Source organism: Lepisosteus oculatus, chromosome 18 (genome assembly GCF_040954835.1).
Source record: "Lepisosteus oculatus isolate fLepOcu1 chromosome 18, fLepOcu1.hap2, whole genome shotgun sequence".
Lineage (NCBI taxonomy): Eukaryota > Metazoa > Chordata > Actinopteri > Semionotiformes > Lepisosteidae > Lepisosteus > Lepisosteus oculatus.
The window spans coordinates 20,306,343-20,321,606 of NC_090713.1; the positions used below are offsets into that span (position 1 = coordinate 20,306,343).

Here is a 15,264-nt window from a genome sequence, read left to right on the forward strand (position 1 = left end):
TTGGGGGAGGGGGGGTGTAAGGGGTTCATATACGGGGGACCTGGACCCTGTGTTTCTGGGTCCCGGACAGGGAGAGAGACAGAAGGCTCAACGGGCCGGGATACCGGTCCTTTTCTTTCTGAAGCACATCTGCTCTGCGGTGAACCGAAAACCGAATCCTAAAGCGGAAATCTAGCTTCTGCTTCTGCCCCCAGATCAGGAAAATGACATTTATGAACACGTTCAGAATTTGCATCAGGGCACTTTTAACCACAAATCCAGAGGTGAGCTGGATTGTGGGAAAACATACTCAAAAAACATTGTTTTTACAGTTTACAGATCACCCCCCCACTGACCCCACATTCTGGGTTTAAAAAGCGAAATCGGACTCTCCCACACCTGCACGACTTGCACGAGGGGGTCAGATGTTGTTGGGGGGGGGTGGTGGGGCGAGGGGCGGTGGGCAGTTGTGGAGTCGGGGTACGAAGACGGAGCTGCGCCCACAAGCGAGTGTGGCGTGAGCGATGGGTGTGGGGGGGGGTCGCCGCACGGGCGATTGAGACTGGGCCGTCTTCCTGGGGGTGATCGGTCCTCTCAATTCCTAACGTCGAGGAGGCACACGATCGGCTCGTGAGGGGGTGAAGGGTCCGGGTGGGGGAAGGGGGGGGCAGGGATTCCCTAGCAGGGCCAGGCTAGGGGGGGGGGTCCTCACTGTCCGCTGGCAGGCGACTTCCTGCGCAGCCTCGAGCTCAGCTCCACCGGTTCAACACAAGGGCAAAGATGCTTTGACGCGGTATCCAATAGAAAAAATAAATTCCAAATAAAATCCCCTCCCTCCACCCCCTTCCCTCCCCCCCCCACACTACCTAGAGCAAAAAAGTAACTCATGTGCAAACAGGTACATCAGGCAAAGAAAAAAGCCTAAAGAAATGCACTAAACCTTTGTTACTGGAGTCTGCACACAAAGCAAGTTTGGTTATGGAAACAAAGCAGAAGGGGTTAAGGATTTGCTTTTTTGTGGGAGGAAATACAGGTGTTAACCTTTCCAGGCCCACAATCCCCCCCCCCCCCCCCCCACCCCCACAAACACACACAGGTTATCTGAGGGCTTCACAGGCAGAGAACTGGCCTTCCAGAACAAGAGGTGCTTCTGTGTGCATCTGAGGGAGGCGCCCCGCCTGTCTGCTGGCTCTCTGTGGAAACGGGGCGGCTTCTGTTTGAAAGGTAAGCTCTCGGCCAGCCCCGCCTCTCCGAGCGGGGACCTGTGCGTTCCCGAAAGCCTTCCCCTTGATTTCTTAAATCAAATTCTTGAGGCGGTTTCATTTTTTTGCCCCACCCCCACTGGAAATCGCCAGTTCGCCAGCGGCTCCGTCGCGTCCCGGCTCGCTCCCGGGCCGAACGCGAGTCGCCCTTACTGGACTCCTCCTGCCCGTACCTGACGGGAGCCACCCCCCGGCATCACCCTGTTGCCCTTGCTAATCCCAGTCCCGCCACTGGGGGGGAGTACTCTGCCGATGATCCACAGCAGAGGGGGCCGGGACAGCCGCTGCCCAGACACGGATCACTTTCCAGGGCGAGGGTGAGCACCCAGAACTTGTCTGGCGGGCCGCGGGGCTGTACGCCCCTCCCTCGCAGCACCACGCCTCCGTCCGCTGCAGCACGGGGAAAGACGGGCGTAGGCACGCACCCCCCCCCCCCCGGTCCATTTCTATTTCTCCTACGTGTGCTGCCACCCCCGCCTCCCCCCTCCAGAAAACAGCAATTTAGTGAACAGCGGATGAGCCCGTTGGGAGACTGTTTCCCACCAGCGCTTGATCCCCAGACAGCCCGGCGGCAGGGGGCGGCGCTCCGATGGGAAGCCCACCCCGAGCTCGTGCCCGGTCCCGCGGGCCTGGGCGGCCCAGCACAGCGGCGCCGATCTCTCTCTCCTCCCTGCGCCAACGGCGGCCCTCCCTCAGATGCAACGAGCAGACCCCTGGTTGTAATGTCGGGGGTTTTGTGTGTGTGTGTGGGGGGGGGGGACGGGGGCATTGCACACTTAACAGTACTATGGTCTGGGGGGGTCCCCTGCGGTGTCAGGAGTAACGTGGCTGAACCTGAGCACTCTGGGAGCTGGGGCAACTGAGGGGGAGGGGGGGGGGCGTTTGGGCGTTTCTCATATGCAGCTGCGATTGGCCAACTGTGATCCCTGGACATCAGGCAACGGTAGTCCTCGTCAGCAGAGGGACATAATAGCACAATGGACACTACCCCCCCACCCACCCACCCATCCCCAAGCCATCCCCCTGCATTCTCTGTTCACGATATTTAAAAGTAGCATCAGCAACGACAATCACACAGTTACAGGCAACCAGCTCTGTTTTTAATCCTTTGGGGGCTCGCTCACTCTCATCATGAGGGGTCCGGGGGGGTGGGACGGGGGACGGACACAGTGAGCCAGCAGCAGAGTTTGGGTGGGGGGGGGTACCTTCTGTAGCGTTATCTGCCTGCAACAAACTCCTGACCCAGACTGCTGCGCGTTAACACCTGCTGTATCGGTTGTACACTCTTCGGATGCGAATGCCAAATAGAGCTTTTGTCTCTCACCTGTACTGATGGTGCATTTACTGCTCAAAGCACGTTCTAGCATAGTGGGGGTGCTTTTGAAAATGAGCTATTCCAGTTGCTGCAGGATAGATTTTGCAGGCCTGTTATTCGCTATCCCCCATGCAAGCAGTGTTAGTCTTTCCCGTGGTTGACTCAGCTACAGGATAGGGATAAGAATAGGGGTTGTTTGCATCATCACCAGTGCAATGTAGGGACAGTCCTGGATAGGCTGCAGTGTGGTGAAGGTTTCCATTTACCATCGGCTTGTCCCGATTTAATTCAACTACCAGATGCCAGAACCGGTCCAATACCCATCCCTGGTACTGGAGATTTTCTGCGGTGACCTCTAGGCTCTGGGATGGAGCTATGTACCATACAGCGCAGTGCTAACACTTAAATCAGGGGTGTGTGGCTCCTCTCTTGGAGAGCCCAGTGTCTGCTGGATGTTGTTTCGCTGAGCTTTTGATTATGCAACTGGCTTAATTAATTTACTGCATCACTGCAGTACTTCTAATCAGACTCCAAGGTGTTTTTCCAAGTAACCGTCATTTTGAACAAGTGGAGGTTTTGAGCAGTAAACTGTACAAGACCCGTAGAGGGAAACAATCCTATGTCTAATCTAAGAAAATAACGAGGTCAGTTGTTCAAATTGACTACGCAGTCAATTTTGGAGACTGGAAGAACCTCCAGGAATTGAGTTGGTCACGTTATAAATAAATAAAGATTTCCTGCCTGAAATCCTTATTCTAGTGCCTCACAGGAATACACAGGAGGTAATGCCAAACTCAGTCCCACAGAATAAGAACAATCTTTTGTCGCCACTCTTGACATGTCATTGTCTGAACACACTGGAGTCGGGTCATTACAGCCGGCGTAGTTTCTGAAACCCTTAGATCTGAAAGGGGGGCACTCGTCTTTCATCAGCAGCCTCTACGATCAAATAATCATACAGGATCTATACCAGACAGGATATATGATAACCAGCAGCTGGATAGAAAAAAAAATGGCTATTAGCTCTGGGCTCCAGAATTAGTGTTTGTTTTTAATTTTCAGCCATCTTTATTTTGTAGCTTGACACGCTCGAGATGTTAATGTGCATCTGGCAGCCTGGCATTCAGTAGCTCCAAGAAGAGTGTTATAGTGGTCATAAAATCTAGAAAGCTGTTAGTTTGCCTTTTATATCGTGAAAACGCAGGCAAGACAGTGATTTCCAGTTTACTCAGTTGCAGCTGACCTTGTAATAATAATAATAATTGCTTACACTTATATAGCGCTTTTCTGGACACTCCACTCAAAGCGCTTTACAGGTCATGGGGATCCCCTCCACCACCACTAATGTGCAGCCCCACCTGGATGATGCGACGGCAGCCATAGTGCGCCAGAACGCTCCCCACACACCAGCTCTCAGTGGGGGAGAAGAGCAGAGTGATGAAGCCAATTCATAGAGGGGGATTATTAGGAGGCCATGATTGGTAAAGGCCGATGGGAAATTTGTAGGCCGGCAAACGCTAATGATCAAAGGGCATCTTACTGGGAATGACTTCTGGTTAACGCGGTGAGCTCTCGTCAATGAAGGATAAACATTCAGCAGCCCGAGAAACCGCACGAGAAGACACAGTAGGAGGAACAGAACAGAAGAACTGGGTTCTGATCAGTCCGGGAGACCAGATTCTGCCATGTTAAATAATTCACCTTTCCTTTTTGGCATCCAGGTGACAGAAGGGAGATTTGGTGCCGGATTGTAATTCTTCTATTTAGGATGCAAGACACGTGTTTCGTTAGTGGGTTTTATATAGGGTTTCATATCGGTATTCTAGGATTTCGGGTTACTGGAATAGCATTCGTCTGCGTCTTAAAAACATGGGACTCGGGACACCTTGTTCTGTACCGTATACAGAATAACGTCTTATGCTGTACGTGGTGATGTTGTGGAATGCGCTGTTTAGTTTTAAATTAATATTTTTAACCTACGAGTCCTTGTTTGCCTCTTTTTGACAGAGCCGTGCCAGAGAGTAAAGAACTCGCGGGCCTCAAGTTTAAGCAAGCCGCTTGACGTTCAAGTGTATTTGATCTGAATTGTTTTATTTCCTGCTCCTTTATGTTCCTGACACCTGGCCCTCTTTATAACCAGCGGACATCCTTTGTGACCCCCCCGTGTGCCAAGTGGGCATGCCCAGACTGCAGTGGGTTTCTTATTTAGGGCGGAGCTGTGGCTCTGTGGTTCAGGATCTGCGCCTGTGGCTGGGAGGTTGCCGGTTCAAATCCGCAGCCAGCAGAGGAATCCTACTCTGTTGGGCCCCTGAGCCAGGCCCTTCACCCCAGCTGCTCCAGGGGCGCCGTATAAATGCCCGACCCTGCGCTCTGACCCCCAGTTTCTCTCTCCCTGTCTGTGTGTCTCATGGAGAGCAAGCTGGGGTCTGCGAAAAGACACATTCCTCATGCAAGAAATTGTAAAGGGTTAATAAAGTGATGTTATTATTAGTGATGTTATTATTATTATTGTTGTTTTGGCCAGTGAGTGGATTTTGCTGTGATCAGCCTTGCGCTGCTGGGATGGGCCCAACAGGTTGAGGAGAATTGCTGGGGTTGGAGGAGACCACCCCCCTGTGGGAACTTTAGGGGGGGGGGGAGGGGGAGCCCAAATACTAAGATGAACATGTGAGGAACGGTCAAACGCCACACAAAAGGTGCTGCTCTCCAGACTGGAAATTGCTGGGGGTTGGAGGAGACCACCCCTGTGGGAACTGTGTGTGTGTGTGTGTGTGGGGGGGGGATCCCAAATGCTAACATGAACATGTGAGGAACGTGCAAACTCCACACAGAAGGTGCTGCTCGCCAGACTGGAAATCAGGCCCCAGCCTATCACGGAGGGAAAAAGAAATACTGCCTTTAAATGAGATCACATTGCATTTAAATGCAATAATCCTTGCATTAACACAGTACATATGCAGGAATATTGTCCCATGCAAAGTACCATTAACAACAGAAGAACAGCTTCACACTTCTCTCTGTGCCAGTGAATTAGTCTAAAGGAGCACGTGTCTTTTGTCTACATGAAGTACAGCACCCTATCGTTGAGCATGCCTGGGGTAAACGTGTTACATTTTCACCATCCTTGTGAAAACCAGAAATGCCACAACTTCACAAACGACTCTTTCTCGACGCGAAACTGCAGGAACGTGGTAGTAGATCGCTGGCTTTTTTTAATGCGTGGAACAGACAACGTTTACGATGAGCTGTCAGACTCTTTTGGTTTTACCGTTACTGTTAGTCGATCGTGGAATATTGCAGCGTAAAAAAAAACCCACACACGCTTGCAGCCTATTCATACATCTGAATCTGGAATTACGCAGCAAACGGCAGGAAACACGCCGTGAAGGGGGAAGAATCAGATCGATTGTGTGTCGGTTTGCAGAGACATGAATGTAATCAAACAAGGGCAATCGAAACAAAACCCCAAAATACACAAAACCAGGACAGCACAGCAGCTGCTGAGGTAGCCAACAGAGTCGTGCATTTGTGACGAGAGTCCTGTTGCTGCCCGTTAAACGGCGATCATTTTTTTTTTCCTCCATGGCGCTAACGGGCTTCCGTAGAGCAAAGAGAGATCACAGGCATATATTAATTAATTGCATTGATATAGATCTTTTCATCCTAGAGTGCATCACCTACAGGAGAAGTCCCGCCTGGATGACAAAGAGCTGCCCTATGTTCTAAACGAATATGAACCGCGAACACTTCATTCTCAAACTGATAATGCAATTTTCGAATTGTACTTCTATAAAATAAATATTCTGTACCAGTAGATCAGGGGGAAGAAACTTGGTAGATTTAAGGCAGGGCACAATGGGCTAACAGCCCTTTAACAAACAGCGATGGGATTTTTATTGACAGCTGTGTCCTGGGTTTCAGATCTCGTCTGAAGGACAGGTCACTACGTCAAGTCACCATACTGGGGTACTGGATTGGAAATTGTGGTAGAGCACCCCCCCTGCTGGTCCACCAACACCACGGACAGCAACCAGGAGCAGCCTAGCTGTGCTCCTGAGATCTGATGAGCTCAGACTACACGGTGAAAATCCTGCTCTATCTCTGTAAGGGACGTGTTGTGATGGGTGGTGCAGTGGTGGGCAGTCTGGGTGGAGTTTGCATGTTCTCCCATGTTTGCATAGGTTTCCTCCAGGTGCTCCGGTTTCCTCCCGTAGTCCACACACATGCCCGGCGGGTTAATTCTGGGGAAAAAGGGGGATTCTGGGAAAATTGGCCCTGGTGTGAGTGTGTGTGTCCTGCGATGGACTAGAAAATGGCTGGGATGTGATGTGTTTGAACAGTCTCACATCAAAGGGCTGCCTCTCCACGATCCCTCAGGACCCTCTCCTCCAGCAGCTAATGAGAAAGTTCAGAACATGCCACCGGCTCCGCAGGCCTCCTGCATACAGATGCGTGCAGAGGACAAATACCCACAAGGCTGTGCCCACAGCTCCGGGTCTCTCTCAAGCATGTGTTTTAAACCGGGAGAAAAAGGCCCCGTTTCCTTTATGCTGGGTGACATTAATACCGAGGTCACGGTCCCAGCTAACATCCCAGACAACATCCGGGCTGTAGTCGCCCCGGGACCCTGTGATCTGAGCAAACCCCTGACCGAGCTACCCAGGAGCCCCGTTATCCCAGAGGAAGGTCAGAAGGTGGGCAGGAACACAAGTGGAGGCTGTTGTTGGGGGTAGACTGCTGAGGTGGCGGCCCTACGTCTCTGGCAGTAACGTGCACTCTGGGTGTGTGACATGCAACTATGAAGGGTTTCATGTGTGCCCAGCAGGGGGAAAACTGCTTGGAGTTTCCTACCGGAAGTGCGTTTGGGGTGTCTGCCCTTTTCTCTCCAGCAGTGTTAAATCCCTGGAGAGTGATTGCGTCTAGTAAGAGCTCTCCAAATTCATTATAAAGAGGATCGAAGTACTGGAGCATTTAAAAAAAAGGCCACCTACCTTTTAAATTATTATTAATAATAATAATATTACAGTACCACCTTGGTTTAAGTGGCTAAATGAGGGGGGGAGTGCTGTCTGTTCATGACAGGCATTGCAAAGGATATGCCACCATTCATGAACACTGTCACTTAAAGTACTAGAGAAATACCGAATACAGAATAATAGATCTATAAAGAATAATATGTAGTGTGAATTCGCTGTTCAAGTCAACATTAAAGAATACAGTGCAGTACTGTAATAAGGCACTGTCGCACAATAAGGAAAAACACGCAATAAAGTGCAATAGCTCCGGCTCTACTAAAGAAATAACGCGCTGCAGAACAATCAAGCACACAGCTGAACTCCTCTACCCCGGCAGATCTCGGCAACGTTACCGACGTACGTCGAAGATGACTGAAAACTCGAGAGCTTTTCTTTGCTCTGTTTTCCACGAGAGAACGTTCGTTCGCACTGTCCTCTTCTCACACACACACACAAGTGAACGTGTGCGTGTGCGACACCCCCCCTCCCTCCCTCCCAGAGGAGGTGATATGCATAATGGCCACCCAGGACCAGCAGAAGAAACCCCTTCCTTCAATACCCGGGAGCACTGTGGAGGTTACAATTCAGAGAAAGCCATTCAATCCCCATTTTTCTGCTTTTCAATTAGGGCCCTTCTTGCAAAAATAAGGATCAAGAAACAAGAAAGCTTCTTGAGAGAACTCTGAGCTACCACTTAAACTGCTACTGCCATTTCTATGTCTACTGCTGTTATTATAACAACACAATACATTCGCAGACATTTGGTTATTAGCAGTGCGATGGAAGGGAAAAGTTCTATGGAAATGGCCCTGGGACCTCTGGCTGTGTCTCCCATCACGGGTGTGATCCCTGGCTCAGCACCTGGAGTGGGCAAAACCTGCCTCAAGTCCCCTTTCTGTCTCTCTCCACGGAAATATACCGTACCGTACAAACTCTGAGGTTAATGCTTCACGATCGTTTCGTTACTGAAAGCCTCTGGAGGGCAGCTTTGAGGTTACCTCGACCTGATTCTTTAAAAATCTGCCAGAACCCAAACCCTTTAACATGTTTCCTCTCCCTTTATAGATGTGACACTAAAACATAAAACGAGGGATTTGATTAAAATCAAATATGGTTGAGCATTGAGATTGAGGGATTTTAGGAGTCTCCCAGTTTCATGTCGTCACTGTAACATTCACTATCTGTACTAACGAACCAACTATGGAACATACTATGGAATAGTTCGGGTGGGGAGCTGCGTCAGCATGCTTAGTCTGCAAAGGAACAAGTAATAGGTTTATTCCCTGCTGAAAAGAGAAGAGACAGCTGAAACGTTGTGTTTTCTCTCTTCTCTTTTTAGCAGGGAATAAACCTATTTACTTGTTCCTTTGCATATTATGGAACTGAATTTTAAAGGGCTTTTGCCATTTCACAACACTCGGGGGCGAAACAGTTCAAAGACTATTAACGTCACTACCTATATAATGTCCATAAAAAAGGAGCCACAGGTGTTTCTCCCTTATGAGGGATCATCGCTGTAAGATTGCAAAGAGAGCAGAGAAACGGACCCATGAATCTGCCTTGACAAACAGAGGGATCTGGCTAAGCGGCGCCAGGGGGCGGAGCAAACACAGTTCGGGGGGCGTGGTCACCAACTAGGCGGGGCTTGCTTGACCAATCGCAGCTGCATGTGGAAAGGGGCGTGGCATGGGGGCAGTGGCATGTCCTGCAGGGGGAGTGGGGAGGGCGGGGCTTCAAGGTTCCACCGAATGACCAGAATGGACTCACCAGTGCCCTGCTCACACTCCTCGAGGTCTTCGTCATCACTGGGACACTCTGCCGACGCGACCAGCAGGTCATCCGTGTTCTGGAATGCGAAGGGAGGGGAGCACTCAATCAGAAAGCCCCCCCAAAAATCAAAAACAACCCACAAACAGACTTCAGAACCGCCCGTTTTTTTTTTTTTAAATGAAGGAGAGCTCATCCTTATCAGCAGGACTTCAGCACATCTTGACCGATCCCCAAACATCTCTCTTTCTCCCACAATCCCAGTGGGTTACACAAGACAGCTCCTGTTCTCAGTTCTTAATAATAATAATAATAATAATAATAATAATAATCTTTATTCCCATGGCTATTAACCGGTTTAATCTGGACACCTGTTACCTTTATTACTTTTTCCATCAAATATTATCCTCTGCTAACGTGTTTTTCTCATCTTCTGCATGTGTGTTTCCTTATTCGGTGGTAATGGGTTCAATTTGTATTGAGCGTATCACGTATTGAATATCTTTTACCTGCCTGCAAAGTATCAAACTGGCCGGACTGGTACTTAATTGATCTGAGGATCTCATTAATGTGTCCTGAGAGAAGCCAGGATATCGGCTCCGACCACATGGCTGGGCAGCTTGTTCCACACCCCCACCACCCTTTGTGTGAAGTAGTGCCCCTTGTCCTGACTGTTGGATCTCATCCAGCAGTTTCTTGAGGGAAGCCTGTGGAGCCTGTTCCACACTCCTACCACCCTTTGTGTGAAGTAGTGCCCCTTGTCCTGACTGTTGGGTCTCATCCAGCAGTTCCTCGAGGGAAGCCTGGGGGGCCTGTTCCACACTCCCACCACCCTTTGTGTAAATCAGGGCCTCCTCGGAGGATCGCATCCGGCTGCGTCTCGAAATAAGCCGCCGTTATCGGCTGCAAAAACATGGCTGGGCAGCTTGTTCCATCACCCACAACCACACAAGACAGATTGATGCCCCTTGAGGAGAACGTTTAATACAAAACGCCATATTAGCGATAAAAAACCTTTAATCCCGCTGGAACTGACAGACCATTAGCAGCCGGCGCAGGTCTTAGCGGATTAAGCAGCAGCAGAGCTCGGTGAAGAGCGCGCAGGGTAATATATTCATTATCTAAAGCGCGGCAGTGGGGAGGCGTAGATATTTTCCGCGTCTCACGGTTTCAAGCTGAGATCCGCGATGTGTTAATTCATAAACGCGTTGTGATTAATTACCAACAAACCCTGCCCGAGGACTGTCAATGCAAATTAGTCGGGAGCTAAATGATAGCCTGTCACGCTTCTCCGTGTCGTCCTCTGCTGGCGCGTGCGCTGTGCCTGCCTGGGCGCGTGCACGAGAGAGAGAGAGAGACCGCGTCGCTAGAGGACGACAGAAATCGACCCCCCGGTTGAGCCTGGCAGCCCAGTGAGGAGCGAGGAAGGTGTCTGGAGGCTGGCTGGCTGGTGGAGGAGTGCGCCCGTCCATTTTCTAGACTCCCCTTCCAATTCAGGGTCGCGGGGGAGCTATCCCAGTGAGCAACAGGCGCAAGGCAGGGTAATCGGGACGCCAGTCCATCACAGGGCACAGACACACACACACATGAGAGGAAACCCACCCGAACACGGGGGAGGACATGCAGACTCCACACAGACAGTATCTCCCCCCCCCCCCCCATCTCACGCAAACTCGACCTTTATCCATTCACATGCTGCAGCTTTTATCTCTGCGATCAGCGTACACAGCTGTATCCACTGGGGATCCATGTCACGGGCCTTGTGGGAGCAGCTCTTCGTTGTGGGTCGATGGAGGCCGGGATCTGCTCAGTGCCACTCGGGGCGAGCCAGGGTTCACTCAGCATCCTGGCCCGGCTGCGTCAACCTGTGACGAAGCGGATACCTGCGGGCTCGTCCAGTTGGTGCGCACTCGCCCGGCAGGATCTCCGGGGCGGGCAGCTTTTTTAACAGATCAACAGAGGAGGAGGGCATGCACAGTTCCTGTTCTCCGATGCCAGCGTAGGGATCCTGACTGATCAGTCTGATAGACAGAGAGCTGGGAGTGATTCCTGACTGATCAGTCTGAGAGACAGAGAGCTGGGAGTGATTCCTGACTGATCAGTCTGAGAGACAGAGAGCTGGGAGTGATTCCTGACTGATCAGTCTGAGAGAGAGAGAGAGCTGGGAGTGATTCCTGACTGATCGGTCTGAGAGACAGAGAGAGCTGGGAGTGATTCCTGACTGATCAAACTGAGAGAGAGAGAGAGCTGGGAGTGATTCCTGACTGATCAGTCTGAGAGAGAGAGAGAGCTGGGAGTGATTCCTGACTGATCAGTCTGATAGAGAGCTGGGAGTGATTCCCGACTGATCAGTCTGATAGAGAGCTGGGAGTGATTCCTGACTGATCAGTCTGATAGAGAGAGAGCTGGGAGTGATTCCTGACTGATCAGTCTGAGAGACAGAGAGCTGGGAGTGATTCCTGACTGATCAGTCTGATAGAGAGAGAGCTGTGAGTGATTCCTGACTGATCAGACTGAGAGAGAGAGAGAGCTGGGAGTGATTCCTGACTGATCAGTCTGATAGAGAGCTGGGAGTGATTCCTGATTGATCAGACTGAGAGAGAAAGAGAACTGGGAGTGATTCCTGACTGATCAGTCTGATAGAGAGTATGTGATCTCCTGTCACAGCCTGAGGAACAGTGAGTCCGTCTCCCAATAATGCTCCTTCTGTTTACAGTATATGTCAATACTTTATAATATGTCTTTGTTGTAAATGTCTGTAATATGTCTGCAGATTTTATTTTACTTCTATTTTTTGTTTTGTTTAATGTAAATATCATTACTTTCATTTGCTTTGGCAACACTGTACCCATCGGTCATGCTAATAAAGCACCTTGAATTGAATTGAATTGAGAGAGCTGGGAGTGATTCCTGACGATCAGTCTGATAGAGAGAGAGCTGGGAGTGATTCCTGACTGATCAGTCTGAGAGAGAGAGAGCTGGGAGTGATTCCTGACTGATCAGTCTGAGAGAGAGAGAGCTGGGAGTGACTCCTGACTGATCAGTCTGAGAGAGAGAGAGAGCTGGGAGTTATTCTTGACTGATCAGTCTGAGAGAGAGAGAGCTGGGAGTGATTCCTGACTGATCAGTCTGAGAGAGAGAGAGAGCTGGGAGTGATTCCTGACTGATCAATCTGAGAGAGAGAGAGAGCTGGGAGTGATTCCTGACTGATCAGTCAGAGAGAGAGAGAGAGAGAGCTGGGAGTGATTCCTGACTGATCAGTCAGAGAGAGAGCTGGGAGTGATTCCTAACTGATCAGTCTGAGAGAGAGCTGGGAGTGATTCCTGACTGATCAGTCTGAGAGAGAGAGAGAGCTGGGAGTGATTCCTGACTATCCGTCTGACAGAGAGCTGGGAGTGATTCCTGACTGATCAGTCTGAGAGAGAGAGAGAGCTGGGAGTGATTCCTGACTGATCAGTCTGATAGAGAGAGAGTATGTGATCTCCTGTCACAGCCTGAGGAACAGTGAGTCCGTCTCCCAATAATGCTCCTTCTGTTTACAGTATATGTCAATATTTTATAATATGTCTTTGTTGTAAATGTCTGTAATATGTCTGTAGATTTTATTTTACTTCTATTTTTTGTTTTGTTCTATGTTAATTTTATTATTTTTATTTGCTTTGGCAACACTGATTGTACCCATCGGTCATGCTAATAAAGCACCTTGAATTGAATTGAATTGAATTGAATTGAGAGAGAGAGCTGGGAGTGATTCCTGACTGATCAGTCTGAGAGAGAGAGAGAGAGAGAGCTGGGAGTGATTCCTGACTGATCAGTCTGAGAGAGAGAGAGAGCTGGGAGTGATTCCTGACTGATCAGTCTGAGAGAGAGAGAGAGAGCTGGGAGTGATTCCTGACTGATCAGTCTGAGAGAGAGAGAGAGAGCTGGGAGTGATTCCTGACTGATCAGACTGAGAGAGAGAGAGAGCTGGGAGTGATTCCTGACTGATCAGTCTGAGAGAGAGAGAGAGCTGGGAGTGATTCCTGACTGATCAGTCTGAGAGAGAGAGAGAGCTGGGAGTGATTCCTGACTGATCAGTCTGAGAGACAGAGAGCTGGGAGTGATTCCTGACTGATCAGTCTGAGAGAGAGAGAGCTGGGAGTTATTCCTGTTTTTGTCTGTGCGTGCATGTGTGTGTATGTGTGTCTGTGAGTGTGTTTGCACGTGCGCTTGGGGGTGGGGGTGGGGGCTCTTAAAGTGAATCCGAAGAGGCAGCCATCAGAGTAGAGTCTGAGCTTGCGGGGCTGTGAAAAGGACAGATCGGATCAGAAAGATCAGGAAGAAAGAGCTTTCCTGGGAATGAAGCGAAAGGATTCTTTGTAAGCTCCAGCCACAGGTCTGAAGCCCTTACTGTCACGAGAAGCTGCCAGATCAGAGCCCTGGCTCACAGCCGGCGGATCCGTTTCGCGGCCCGATCTGTCCCGGCAGCAGAGGCAAGCAGTTTGAAAAAAAAAATAATCTGGTTTTAATAACAGGGCACACCGCCTCGAACCGAGGCGGCCAGCACAAAACCACCCACACCTGGTGCTGGCTCGCCTACCCCAGCCCCCCTTCCCCGCCGCCGCCAAAACCTGGGATGGATCCAGCCCTGGGACGCACTGGGAATCTTTCCGGTTACCTGGATCGGGAGAGAGGGGACCGGTGGATTCTCTCGTGCTGCCAGCGACGTTCCGCTCAGTGCCATCCGAACGGGATCCAGGCACGTTCCATCTGTTCCCAACGCGCCACACTAAACTGGATGCCGTCACCGTTCTGATCCCGCCCTTTTGCCATTTGCAGTGCTGCTATGGCACGCCGTCTGGAGCAGTGGAAATCAGTAGCCCGGGTTCCAGACGAACAGACAGTGGAGGAGGAGGGCCAGAAATTAGTCGCTCATATCAAGAGCGACTTGCAGGGAGGAGACCTGCTGCTGCGGAGACACCGACCGGGGTGGGCTGTGGAATCCGAAGGAAGGAGATCGGGGAGACCGAGGAGCAGCCAGGCGGAACAGAGAACCAGGAGCCTCTCGGAGACGAGCCTGAACCCGAACAGATCCGATGGCGATGTCATCTTTTCGACGCGAGCCAAGGCGTCCCAGAAGACACCGTGGGAAATGCAATGACATCCTGTTTTCGTCGAAGACCTTCTGCTTTTGCTGCGGCAGCGCGGCGGAAAGACGGTGACAGAATCGGGACACGGCGTTTCTCCCGACCGGATCTCATCCGCATATCGAGCGCCGCCCGGGGTTGGCGTACCCCCGTGAAGGAGCGAACACAGGAGGCGGGGGGGGGGGGGTCCTGTAGGTATTAACCGGGTTTCCCCCATAGGACCACACAAGCAGAACCTGTGAAGGAACGAGGGCAGGAGCGGCGTCTTTACACAAAGAGTGGCGGGTGGCTGGGACAGGCCGACCCAGCAGTGGCCCTCTCTTCCGCAGCTACCTCTCAAGACAAAACCGGGGGGGGCGTCCCCCTTCTCCGACAGGCAGGGGGGGGGGGGGCTCTCGAAGCCGCCGGAACGAGCCCTTTTCCTTCGCGCCTCAGAGGGATTATCCCACGGCGCCTCTCCTTCTAATGAAATTCCGTTCTCGAGATGCCTTATCGGGCGCCCAGAGGGATCGGTGATCCTCGGCTACCGCTGTCGTCGTCGTGGATATTGTTCCGGGCCCCCCTGGGAGCAAGGCTCGGAGCAAGATGGGAGACGGACGTCTTCCAGATAAGCGGATTAACTTCGGAGCGTTGAGTCCCACATTCACAGCGCTGTGGGCTGATCTGTGCCGCAGGGGGCCGGGCAGGCTGGTCACAAGCTGGCAGCTTCAGGGAGTCGGAGACGAGGGTCCGGGAGGGATGACAGAAGCCAAGTCCAATCGGGCCCGGCTGCCGGGAATTAGCGATCATCCCCGACCTCA

The 15,264-nt window shown here is 51.2% G+C and overlaps 1 protein-coding gene across 14 annotated transcripts in view; it reads right to left on the reverse strand.

Annotated features, from left to right (window-relative positions):
- The window catches only part of LOC107075879 (neurexin-2-like), a 627,393-nt gene that overhangs the window by 5,317 nt on the left and 606,812 nt on the right, over positions 1-15,264 (reverse strand). For all 14 annotated transcript variants that reach the window (XM_069180400.1, XM_069180406.1, XM_069180401.1 and 11 more), the window contains one exon: positions 9,339-9,417. In XM_069180400.1, coding sequence (XP_069036501.1) covers positions 9,339-9,417 — 79 coding nt within the window. The remainder of the gene's footprint in view (positions 1-9,338; positions 9,418-15,264) is intronic.